The following is a 12,384-nucleotide window of genomic DNA, read 5'->3' as shown; positions in this document are numbered from 1 at the left end:
ACATCAGACGACATCAAACACTTAGACTTCCACTCTACTCACATTTTATTTTAGGTCCCAAACAAACAACAACAAACAAACAAATCTAAATCTAAGGTAGTTTCAGTCTGCAGTGTCGGCCATGTTGGCTCCACAGTGCTGCTCCGTGGTCGTTGCTATAGTAACTGATTCTGTTGTCCAAGTTACTACTGTGATGTTATGGAGGACACTGCTCCATATTCACAGCCGGAAGCATCCTGGACGAGCGGCTCTGAGCTTCTCATCTCGACACGTTCTTTAACACCCTCTGATCTCGGGCTGTGGTTCCCAAAGTGTGGTCCGGGGACCAGCGGGGGTCCTGCAGGAGGCTCCAGGGAGTCCACAGCAAGGAGAAGAACAATTCAACTTTTATTTCAGTCCCCAGCAGTCAGAATGATGAGGGAGGGCAAACCGATCAGAAGTTCCAATTCACTTCTAACAACAAACATCTTCTCACGTTCCTCACAGAGGCGATCAGTGATCAATCGCCTTTACTGATCTGTACTGGAGACAAAACAGAGTAACAGGAAAGTGAGTTTTGAAAGGCAGACATGTGATCAGCGAGCCGGTCGACCTCCACAGAGACATGATGGAAAATCTCTCACTGCCCCTTTGAGACAAAATCTCCTCTAACGGAGTCCTTGGTCTTCTGAGCTTCTATTGGAGGTCTTGACGTGAAACAAGTTCGCGAACTCCTGATCCAGGATATTGATCGCTGTATTTGTCGCTGGTTCTTGGACTAAACCATTCCACTCCACTGTAAGGAGGTGTAGACCACGCCTCCGTCTCCGTCTCCGTCCTCCGGCCCTGGCGAGCAGAGCAGGACGGTCTTCTTGACGTTGGAGCCCAGACGAGCCACAGCCAGGACGTCCAGCAGGGGGAGGGGCTCGTCCCGAGACAGACACACCGCGATGAAGTGAGCGTGGAACCGCAGCGGGTCTCCTGACGGGAAACAAACATCACAGACATTACTCCTTCATCTGACCTCTGACCTCTGACCTGCTGTCGGACCTGTGAGTCGTCCGGTCTGCCGCCTGTTTAGAAGTCGGCTCAAAACATTCTCTTACTGACTCCTCTGTGGACGGAGCTGTGCAGGTCTCCGGCACCCGGCATGTTCTGTAGACAACGTGTCTTAGATGTTTGTTTGTTTTCTGCATCAGTGTCAGCAGACTGCGAGTTAAAGTAATTTTTTGATATTTATAATTTTTGAAAGCATCTTCGCTTTACAATTTTTTTTACATGTGCCTAAGACTTTTGCACAGTACTGTAGGTTTAACACAATTATATTTATTATTATTTATCTATTTATGGTTTTTATTATTATGCTAACCTATGTTATCTTTCTTTATTTTTTATGTAATTTTACAAGACAAATTATATATTTTGTGTGTTTTAAGTTAAGTTTAAGTTTATTTATACAGCACCATTCATACATAGACTGCAACTCAAAGTGCTTTACATAAAATAGGTTGATTAAACAATAAATGGGTTAAAACCATTAAAAACCATTACATTAAAATTTAAAAAAACAAAATAGTCCAGCACAATGACCTTCTATGCCAAAAGCATTTAAAAATCCTCCTAAGCCAACTCACTCAGGGCCACGTCTTTAGTGAAGCACACTGTCTGAAATGTGACGTATAAATAAAGTTTGTGTTGGTTTGGTTTCAGATTTCCCTCCAAATCCGATCCGGTGGAGAAACAACGGAAAATGCAGAGTAGAGTAATCATTATTTTGTAATTATTATTATACTATACTACTAAGAACTGAAGCTAAATACAAACTTAACTAAAACTAAACATAAATATCAAAATGAAAGAATGAATAATAAATGAATAAATGAAAGAATGAATGAATAAATAAATGAATGAATGAATGAATGAATCTGGATAATACCTGGATAGACAAGGAAGTCTCCTCCAAACTTCCCTGCTGATGTCAGATAGAAGCCCCGCCCCCTCAGGTCTCTGAACACGCGGTAGCGGGTGTCGGAGCGCGGGCCGGGCGGCCGGGCGGCGGGCGGGCCGGCCCGCAGGAAGTCCCGCCCCTCAGGGCAGTGGGCCAGGCCGGCCCGCGCCGTGCTCAGCTGCACCGCCATGGCCGAGCGGGGGAAGGCAAAGCTCCGGTCCAGGGCCTCCACGCGGGCCGCCGCCGCCTCGCCTGCGGTCCCACCTGCAGAGAGCCGTGAGAAAACTCTGTGGTTCAACACCGAAACCTGAAGAAACAAAACTGGAAACCTCCGTCTGAACGAGTCATCTAGTCTCATATTCAGCCTCAAGTCTTAAACCAAGAGAAACATTCTGCAGTGAGGAGAGATAAGTCCACTGGTCTCCACTGCAGCTTCACTTGTTTCAGGAGCTTTCTAGAACAGTGTCAGTCTGTTGAAGTTGTCAGAATAAGGCAGATCACTGCACTGCATCGAGAAAATGACTTTGCAGTTGATTTGCATTGGAAACAAGTGAAATTATCAAACCCCATTGGCAGATTTCTTCACTTATTTTAGGAAAATTACAATTTTAGGACTCAATAAGCGACTGAATGACTTGTTAAGATGGAGATTTTTTTGCAGTGTGCAGCCTTCTTTATAAAAACCTGCTGCTGTGGAGCTGGGGCCGGACTCATCGTCTGTCAGCTGAATCATATGATGATGATATGGTGACAATATGGTGACGATATGATGACGATATGGTGATGATATGATGATGATATGATGAGGATATGGTGATGATATGATGATGATATGATGATGATATGATGAGGATATGATGATGATATGATGAGGATATGGTGACGATATGATGATGATATGATGATGATATGGTGATGATATGATGATGATATGATGATGATATGATGAGGATATGATGAGGATATGGTGATGATATGATGATGATATGATGAGGATATGATGAGGATATGGTGATGATATGATGATGATATGGTGATGATATGATGACGATATGGTGATGATATGATGATGATATGATGAGGATATGGTGATGATATGATGACGATATGGTGACGATATGGTGATGATATGGTGACGATATGATGAGGATATGGTGAGGATATGGTGACGATATGACGAGGATATGATGAGGACATGGTGACGATATGGTGACGATATGATGATGATATGATGACGATATGGTGATGATATGATGACGATATGGTGACGATATGGTGATGATATGGTGACGATATGATGAGGATATGGTGAGGATATGATGACGATATGGTGACGATATGATGAGGATATGGTGATGATATGATGATGATATGGTGATGATATGATGATGATATGGTGACGATATGATGACGATATGATGAGGATATGGTGATGATATGGTGATGATATGGTGATGATATGATGATGATATGATGAGGATATGGTGATGATATGGTGATGATATGATGATGATATGGTACATTTATTTACAGATTCTGTAAATAAACGTCCAACCTCATGACAAAAAAATGGATGATGAGAAGTTGATAACCAGCTGTGTAATTATTACTTAAAAGATTACAGGAATAAAAACGAAACGAGGCCTCCACTGCTGCTGCTAAAGGGAAGTTCTGCTGTATTAGTCTTAGGAGGGAGATCATTTCAATATTACATTTGGAGCCTAACGAATTCGGATAACAATACAGCGAGTCAGCTAACATGCAGCAGGAGGTGTTCTGTTGGAGAACCGTTTCACACCGAAATGTAAAACAGACGCTGCAGCAAACCAGACTGTCCGTCAATTCCCTCACTGTTCACACTGATCAGCTGTTTCCCTGTCTGACCTGCTGACCTTGACCTCTGCCCTCTCACCTGCCACGGCCCGGAGCAGCGCCGCCTTTCTGTCCTCCAGCGCCAGAACGCTCTGCTCCTCATAGCTCCTCTCCTGCGCCGCCTCGTACCGCTCCACCAGCCGCCGGTGCACCTCCCCTCCTTTGCCCTCCTGCCGGGAACGAGAAATCAAACGCACCCTGAAGGTAAAACCGCTCGGGTCCGGGCCGGAGTCAGTGAGGCTGCGGGTCAGGACCTGAGGAGGCTGACCTCTGTGGTGACCAATCAGAAGCCTGGAGGCTGTTTACGGTCGCCGCCATGTTGTAGGAAAACAACCCTGTGTTTTATCTGTTATATCTGTTAATGACAGTTGTTTAGAAAACCTCCATAAGGACACACATTAGAAGAGAAATTAGCTGCTGAGACCAAAACCTCTTGTGTAAAAAATGTATTGACTTTATATTTTGATCAGAAGTTGGTTGTGGTCTGGCCACGCCCCCATCAGTGATGTCACAGCAGGTGTTCTGGAAAACACCTGCAGACAGCAGTGCAGCAGAACTGTTCTGCCTCATGTGATTTACTCTCTAAAGAGTAACCAAACCCCACCTACATCTGTGGTGAAGCCCGACACCTAGAGGTGAAAAGTGGGGTACTCCACTGGCCATCTGCTATTGGCTGGTGTTTGTGCCAGGTGATGTTACCTTCTATAGAGTACAACAGGTGGTGACATCACCTGGCACAAAGATCAGCCAGTTCCTCTTAAAGTTGAGTCAGACTCCGCTCAGCGGCGACCAGTATCGCCTCCAAACCCCGAGCTGACTGACCTGGCTGCTGACCTGCTGTCCAGTCGGTAAGGCGGGGTCAGGAGGTGCAGCGGGGTCAGGAGGTGCGGCGGGGTCAGGAGGTGCGGCGGGGTCAGGCGGTGCGGAGGGGTCAGGCGGTGCGGCGGCGCCCGGGCGGCTCTCGGCCAGCAGCCGCCGCTCCTCCCGGCTCAGCTGCAGCGGTCGGCCCAGCCGGCCGTTCTGCCGCGGCTGGCGGGGCAGAGCGCCCAGCAGCGCCCCCACCAGGCCCGCCGCACGCACCGCACGCACCTCCGCCACACCCCACACCAGGGGGGCGGAGCCACACGCAGCCGGGCCGACCACAGAGGGCGGGGCCTCTTCATCCTCCTCACTGCCAGGCTGAGCTGCTCTGCTCACATCCATCACTGCTGAACACTGGGGAGAAAACAGGCAGAAAACCAGTCAGTCAGTTAGTAAAACAGTCAGTCAGTCAGTCAGTGTGCACTGAGTCAGTTAAGCAGCCAGTTTACCAATCAGTAGGGCTGGGTATCGGTACTCGATACCTTTAAGGTATCGACCAAAATAACCCGGTACCAAGTAGTATCGAAACTTCTCCAGTCAAACGATACCTGCATTCCATACTTTTTGTACAGATTTGTATGCTATTTGTATGGTTTTGCTCGCAGCCAATCACCGCAAGCGTTCTTCGATTTAATGCGACGTGTGATTGGCCCGCTACCGCAGCAGCTACAACCCATACAGTCTGTGGTGAAGTCGAGCACGGTGTGTGTGACGGAGTCGGCAGGTCAGCGTGCCGAGATGCCACCAAAACGTAAAAAAAAAGGTATCGAATGAAGTACTCTATTGGTATCGGTATCACTTTAAGGGTACTGGTATTGGTACTGGTATTGGTACTGGTATTGGTACTGGTATTGGTACTGGTATCGTAATTTTTTAAACGACACCCAGCCCTACCAATCAGTCAGTAAACAAACAGACAGTAAACCTGTCAGTCATGAAGTTAGTTAGTCAGTCAGCAAACCAGTCTGTCAGTTAGTGAGTCAATAAGCCAGTCAGTCACACAGTCAGTATGAGTCAGCAGTTTCCAGACAACAGTCATGAAGTTAAGTCAGTCAGTAAAGCAGTCTGTCTGTCTGTCTGTCAGTCAGTCAGTCAGTCAGTCAGTCTGTCTGTCTGTCTGTCTGTCAGTAAAGCACTCTGTCTGTCTGTCTGTCTGTCAGTCAGTCAGTCAGTAAAGCAGTCTGTCTGTCTGTCTGTCTGTCTGTCTGTCTGTCTGTCAGTAAAGCACTCTGTCTGTCTGTCTGTCTGTCAGTCAGTCAGTCAGTAAAGCACTCTGTCTGTCTGTCTGTCTGTCTGTCTGTCAGTCAGTCAGTCAGCAGTCTGTCAGTTCTGTACAGATGTTAGCTTACATCTCTGTCTCCACGTGCGCTGGTTTCCTCAGCACTCTGATGTTGTCCCGCTGTTCCACGACATGCCGTAAACTCTGTCGGCTGTAGTTTGAACCTGACTGATCTGAACTACAACACGACACGTAAGAAGCGCAGTAAAGAGAAGCTGCCTGGTTCCCGGTTAGCTCGGTTCTTCCGGTGTCTGCTCCGGTGTGGAGTCTGGCTCCGGAGGTGAGTTCGATACGAACAGCGTGTCTCCCCGGGGGGCGGGTGTTCCCGCTCTGAGCGTCTCTCCGCGACAGAAACAAGCGCACCGCCCACTCACACTGCCGAGAGACTGTAACGAACATACACACACACACGCACACACACAAACACAGAGCAGCGCTAACGCAGAGAACTTTGATTGGCAGTGGATTCGACCAATAGCAGACCTGAGGAAGTTCCTACCGGTTCACCGTCTTTAGATCGGTTATTAAAACGCACTGTGATACATCTTGTTTTATTAATTTGAATTTGTAGGTCCATGCTCTTCACTGTGATTGTGTGTGTGTGTGTGTGTGTGTGTGTGTGTGTGTGTGTGTGTGTGTCACATGGTTCTGAGCTCTGAGTGCTGGTTGGACAAAGGCTTGATGTTTTACAACTGCTGTCTGTCTGGTTTGCCTTTCTTTTTAGTGTGTGTAGTACGGAAGCCCATTGAGGACATACAGTATATACTTTTTAGTAACGCCATTTTCCCGACATAATGACTAACCTATGTATTTTTTCCCCCCAGAGATGTCGAAATTATTCTCTCCTTATCTCGGGAAAACAAAACTTGTTTAACAAAGAAGTTTCTGTTTGGAACTAACATCCTGAAGGAAAGCAGATTATTCAAAACCCGGAAGTTGCAGTCGGCCTGTCAGAGTTCAGGATCTTCAGCCAGCAGCTTCATGAGCAACAATAGAAAGTTATTCATTATCTCGAGAAAACAAAAGCTTTTTTCTGGAGATAACGACAAAAGAACTTGATATCTCGAGAAAACAAAGAAAATGAACTCATTATCACAAGAAAACAGCGTAAATAAAAAGTGTATAAAGTGTATGAATATATATGTCCTCAATGGGCTTCTGTACAATATGGAGGGAACAGTCCCAGTTCTGCCCTACAGCCGCTGTTTTGTTTTTTTTACTATATAAAAAAGACATTATTATTATTATAGTCTACAGTGCTGGACTCTTCTACTCCTCCACTGTGCTTTGTTGCCTATAAAGTAACTGGTGAAAAGCACAGAACATGAAACTGACTGTGTGTCTGTTTTTTCACATGTAATAAATCAAATGTCAGTTAAAGCTCCATCTCCTCCTCTGTCCAGAGTTTTATTTTGTGTCTTTCTGTCCATTCAAAGCTGTGTGTGTGGTGTCATGAACCAAAAACACTCTCAATCCATTTCTCCACGTTCATTTTCCAGCATCTCTCTGAGCCTTACCAAGAACAGGCCGTTTCTGTCTCCGTGTCTTTAAGGCTCATTAATATTAACGACCCTCCGTTCCGATCGGCTAACCGTTTCAAGAGTGAAACGTGAGACGCCGCGGCCCGGCGGCTACAGGTAGGGAAAACTCTCCGGTAATAAACGATGACGACCGCTCGACCGCTTTGAAAAAAACACTTTGTTAGTCTATTATTTCTTACAGAAATGATAATGAGCGAACCTTTGTGACGCCGCAAAGTTACGGAAGTCCAAACGGCTCGTTTAGAGGCTCGCTTTTCTAATATGGATTGTGTGGATTTAGTTTTGATGCTTTCACCATGTTTAGATACACATCCAACTCCTTTATCATCACAGAGGAGAGGGAGTCCTGCTTTACACCATGTGGACCTTTAACCTGCAGTGAATTCTCATGACAAACACAAGACTTCCCATGCTGATGAGGCAGTTTACACACTTTACATGCAAATAAATCTTCGATTCACCGTGACTCAAGTATAAAACATTTATTAATGTTTTATTAAATCAAAAAGCTTCATCCCAAACCAAAAGCTGTGACATCGTCTTCCTCTGATGTGACAGTAACGCTCTAGTCAATCAATACAGGAAGTGGATTTTCTTTTAAACTTAACAAGCTGCTCCATGTGAAGGTTTTCAGATCCACCAGTGAAGAAATAACATGAGTCACTGGCTTCAGTATCTGTACATACATTGCATAGCAATAATGCTGTGATGGACCGCAGCGTGGCTCAGTCACTCCAACACACAGCAGTCAGCTGACCTGGGATCAGGCTTCTGCCTCCAGCGCTCATTATCAAACACACAACAAACTAATAGGAAATAATCAATAACCTTATCAATTCATTCAGCAGTTATTTAGTGATGAAGTGTTGGAATTTACTGTTTTGCTGAACTCACTTTCCCTCAACCTGCCTCGTCTGCTTCTACTGCAGTTAGTGATTTACTACGTTTCCCAGAATGCCTTTCAATGTTTCGCTTCCAATCAGGTGGGAGTAGCAGCTAGCCAACTAGTTCATGAGCAGGGGGGGCGTGTCTATGGTCTTGGCCACGCCCCCTTACTCAACCCCAGCCTGTCTCTCTCCTGCAGTGCATTCTGGTCTCTCTCCTGCTCCTGTGGTGGAGAAACTGGTCTCTCTCCTCTTCTCCGATGGATTTCTCCCTGTATGATTGTTGAACGTCTCTCGGTGCAAAATGGCGGCTCTAGAAAGAAGCCCTCGCTCTTTGATTCTGAGGGACTGACACCAAAACCTGACGTTTACCGCTGAGGTTTTACATCCTGAAACATTTTCTCATATCAAACTCCACTGTAGCTGCTGGAAACATCTGGAGGTGACGTCACCTCGTCTACGATTGGCCGGTTATCCACCAAGAAGAAAAACACAACTAACTGCTGAATGGAGCGTGGGATGGAAGGAACATGGGTTGGGAAATCTGGACTGAGTTTCTGACTTGAAGAGCCAAAGAGGATTTCCTGCTTTCTTACATCTATGGAACAAAGCGATAAAGCTGATGCTGTCATGGCGACTACGGGTCCCCAGTGAGGCCAAAACTGACGGTTACTTTAACACTAGAAAGACAAGATGAAAGAGAAGCCGAGCGGGCGTCAAACATTTAGAAAGCTGAAATATTCCAATTCTAAAATTCAAAACACAACTCAGCCTTTCCTGTGTTAAATAAGACAAATGTCCTCAAGGTTTTCCACACACACACACACACACACACACACACACACACACACACACACACACACACACCAGCGCTCTCTCACATGGCAGCTTCACTAGAAGAACCACAGCTGATTCAGGTTTTCACTGGCAGGACAACAGAAGCTCTGACTTTAATCTGGCAACTTTATTTTACAACTCCTGACTGTCCTGTGGAGCCTCTACTGGAGCTTCTGGGGTTTCTGCTGGGGTTTCTGTCTGTGTGGGATGATGGGACTCTGGTTTTGGGGGTGCGGCCCGGTGCCCCAGCGCCTCCTACGGGCCCAACTCCAGCTCCTCCAGCTCCTCCAGCTCCTTCAGCAGCTGCTCCTCCTTCTGCATCTTCTCAAGCTGAGGAGGAGATGAGCAAACGACTTTAATGGAGTTTTAGAGTATTGCATGTAGTGTGTGTGTGTATATGTATATGTATATATGTGTGTGTGTGTGTGTGTGTGTGTGTGTGTGTGTGTGTGTGTGTGGGGGGGGGGGGGGGGTGTAGAGGATGAAGTGAAAACTGTGTGATATACAGTAAATGGAGGTTTCTAGCCTGTATCGCTCCTCCACTCCAGAGGGAGCGTTTGTGTTTGTGACCAAAGCGAACTGTGAAGTGTTCTGGTGAAGCTGAAGTGACAGAGCGAGGACAGTGTGTGTGTGTGTGTGTGTGTGTGTGTGTGTGTTGGAGGTGGAACAGACGGACACCTGGTTCTTCTGCAGTGTTTTCCCAGCTGCCTGCTGCTCCTTCAGCTCCTCGATGGCTTTTAGTTTCTGAAACACACAAACGATCACTTTCAATCGAGAGTTTACTGGACTGCCAAACAATAACGACAAGACTGTTATTGCTTGAAATATTGCTTGATGATGCGACTGAAGTTGACATCATCAACCCTCTGGTTTGTTCCCCCTCTGTCAGTATGGAGGTTTCTTCATATCAGCAATCTAAAAAGCAGATGGCTTTTATTTTGAAATATATTGTAGGAAGCATCAACACATCTTGTTTGGCTTAATTTAACAGAAATCCATTCAAGATTATTTACATGAACGACAAATTAGTTACTGAACTACATTACCCAGCATGCTTTTAGCAAGCTGAAAGTTCCATCTCCCACAAAGGGAACTAGCTACGCTAGCTAGCTAGCTGCAGCTTCACAGCTCCAGAGACAAAATGTGTTCAGATCCTCATGAGGCTGAACTCAGACTTTAGTGGATCCAGCCTGCATCTGAACAGGTGAAAACCTGCTGAGACGGTCTGCTGCTGCTGGAGGATCAGCTGCTCCAGCTGCTTCATGTTGGAGTTCTGCATCCAGACAAAGTCTGTTCTGGAAGTTTCTACACCTAAAATAACAGAAAAGTCCGGAATAGTCGACCACAGGAAGACTGCAGAGTCCACACACAACCTGAGTTTTCTCTGCTTTATCAAACAGCTCATATAACATGATCCTGGGTCTGGACCCTGACCCGCCGTCCGTCTTGTTCACCTTCTTTAAGTTCTTCATCTTCTTGTCGGTCTCCGGGTCGCCGCAGGTCGGCCCCGATTGGCTGTTGTTGACGGGGGCGGGGTCAGACGGAGGTTCAGGCTTGGCCTCCTACAGACCAGACAGGCGAACATTAGAGATCAACACTCAGCCTGTATTGGGCAGAAGACTGGTTAATGCTGTTCTGTGTGTCATTTAACATCAATAAATCATCATCACATTAATGTAGAGTCATCAGTATGATGACAGTAAACATCCTCCATAGTTTCTCCACCTGGTGGATCTGGAGGGAAATCTGCTGGATCTTTACGGCACAAAACAGGAAGAGGTTCTGTTCTTCCAGAGCAAACGGAGATAAAGCTGAAAGAGTTTCTGGCAGCAGATGGTGGAAGGAGGGAAAGGAAGATGGAGAAATCACTTCCAACATGTTGATCCTCTTCAGGGAGGGGGAGGGGGGGCAGGAAGCAACGGACCGAGAGAGACCGAGAGAGAGACAGAGAGAGACAGAGAGACCGAGACCGAGACCGAGAGAGACCGAGAGAGAGACAGAGAGAGAGACCGAAAGAGAGACAGAGAGACAGAGAGAGAGACAGAGAGAGAGAGACAGAGAGACCGAGAGAGAGACAGAGAGAGAGAGACAGAGAGAGAGAGACAGAGAGACCGAGAGAGAGACAGAGAGAGACAGAGAGAGAGACAGAGAGAGAGACCGAGAGAGAGACCGAGAGAGACAGAGAGAGAGACCGAGAGAGAGACCGAGAGAGAGACCGAGAGAGAGACCGAGAGAGAGACAGAGAGAGAGAGACAGAGAGACCGAGAGAGAGACCGAGAGAGAGACCGAGAGAGAGACCGACACAGAGACCGAGAGAGAGACCGAGAGAGAGACAGAGAGAGAGACAGAGAGAGACCGAGAGAGAGACCGACACAGAGACCGAGAGAGAGACAGAGAGAGAGACAGAGAGAGAGACAGAGAGAGAGACCGAGACCGAGACCGAGAGAGAGACCGAGAGAGAGACCGAGAGAGAGACCGAGAGAGAGACCGAGAGAGAGACCGAGAGAGACCGACACAGAGACCGAGAGAGAGACCGAGAGAGAGACAGAGAGAGAGACAGAGAGAGAGAGACAGAGAGACCGAGAGAGAGACAGAGAGAGAGAGACAGAGAGAGAGAGACAGAGAGACCGAGAGAGAGACAGAGAGAGACAGAGAGAGAGACAGAGAGAGAGACCGAGAGAGAGACCGAGAGAGAGACCGAGAGAGACAGAGAGAGAGACCGAGAGAGAGACCGAGAGAGAGACCGAGAGAGAGACAGAGAGAGAGAGACAGAGAGACCGAGAGAGAGACCGAGAGAGAGACCGACACAGAGACCGAGAGAGAGACCGAGAGAGAGACAGAGAGAGAGACAGAGAGAGAGACAGAGAGAGACCGAGAGAGAGACCGACACAGAGACCGAGAGAGAGACAGAGAGAGAGACAGAGAGAGAGACAGAGAGAGAGACCGAGACCGAGACCGAGAGAGACCGAGAGAGAGACCGAGAGAGAGACCGAGAGAGAGACAGAGAGAGAGACCGAGAGAGAGACCGAGAGAGACCGACACAGAGACCGAGAGAGAGACCGAGAGAGAGACAGAGAGAGAGACAGAGAGAGAGAGACAGAGAGACCGAGAGAGAGACAGAGAGAGAGAGACAGAGAGAGAGAGACAGAGAGACCGAGAGAGAGACAGAGAGAGACAGAGAGA

At 47.2% G+C, this 12,384-nt stretch overlaps 2 protein-coding genes across 2 annotated transcripts in view; both read right to left on the bottom strand.

Moving 5' to 3' along the window:
- Positions 1–16: 16 nt before the first annotated feature.
- tsen34 (TSEN34 tRNA splicing endonuclease subunit) lies at positions 17–6,205 on the bottom strand. The gene is made up of 5 exons (XM_078284272.1): positions 6,010–6,205; positions 4,737–5,014; positions 3,840–3,997; positions 1,916–2,191; positions 17–960 (listed from the first exon to the last, which is right to left on the bottom strand). The coding sequence occupies exons 2-5, from the start codon at positions 5,000–5,002 to the stop codon at positions 758–760; spliced, it is 903 nt and encodes a 300-aa protein (XP_078140398.1). The 5' UTR covers positions 5,003–5,014; positions 6,010–6,205; the 3' UTR covers positions 17–757.
- Positions 6,206–9,309: 3,104 nt separating this feature from the next.
- eif2a (eukaryotic translation initiation factor 2A) overlaps positions 9,310–12,384 on the bottom strand; it is a 16,839-nt gene continuing 13,764 nt past the window's right edge. Inside the window, 3 exon segments of the mRNA XM_078284271.1 lie at positions 9,310–9,531; positions 9,880–9,945; positions 10,656–10,763. Of these exon segments, the coding sequence (XP_078140397.1) occupies positions 9,457–9,531; positions 9,880–9,945; positions 10,656–10,763 (249 nt within the window). The 3' untranslated portion in view covers positions 9,310–9,456.

This window comes from Centroberyx gerrardi, chromosome 6 (assembly GCF_048128805.1).
Source record: "Centroberyx gerrardi isolate f3 chromosome 6, fCenGer3.hap1.cur.20231027, whole genome shotgun sequence".
Lineage (NCBI taxonomy): Eukaryota > Metazoa > Chordata > Actinopteri > Beryciformes > Berycidae > Centroberyx > Centroberyx gerrardi.
This window is presented reverse-complemented; position numbering and strand designations above follow the sequence as displayed.

What these genes read in the sequence shown, in the direction of transcription:
- tsen34 (XM_078284272.1), bottom strand. Translation starts at nt 5,002, where the DNA reads ATGGATGTGAGCAGAGCAGCTCAGCCTGGCAGTGAGGAGGATGAAGAG. An exon ending in GCTGCTCCGGGCCGTGGCAG is followed by an intron (nt 2,192 to 3,839) that starts GTGAGAGGGCAG and finishes GGCTCTCTGCAG; the next exon opens with GTGGGACCGCAGGCGAGGCG. An exon ending in AGACTTCCTTGTCTATCCAG is followed by an intron (nt 961 to 1,915) that starts GTATTATCCAGA and finishes GTTTCCCGTCAG; the next exon opens with GAGACCCGCTGCGGTTCCAC.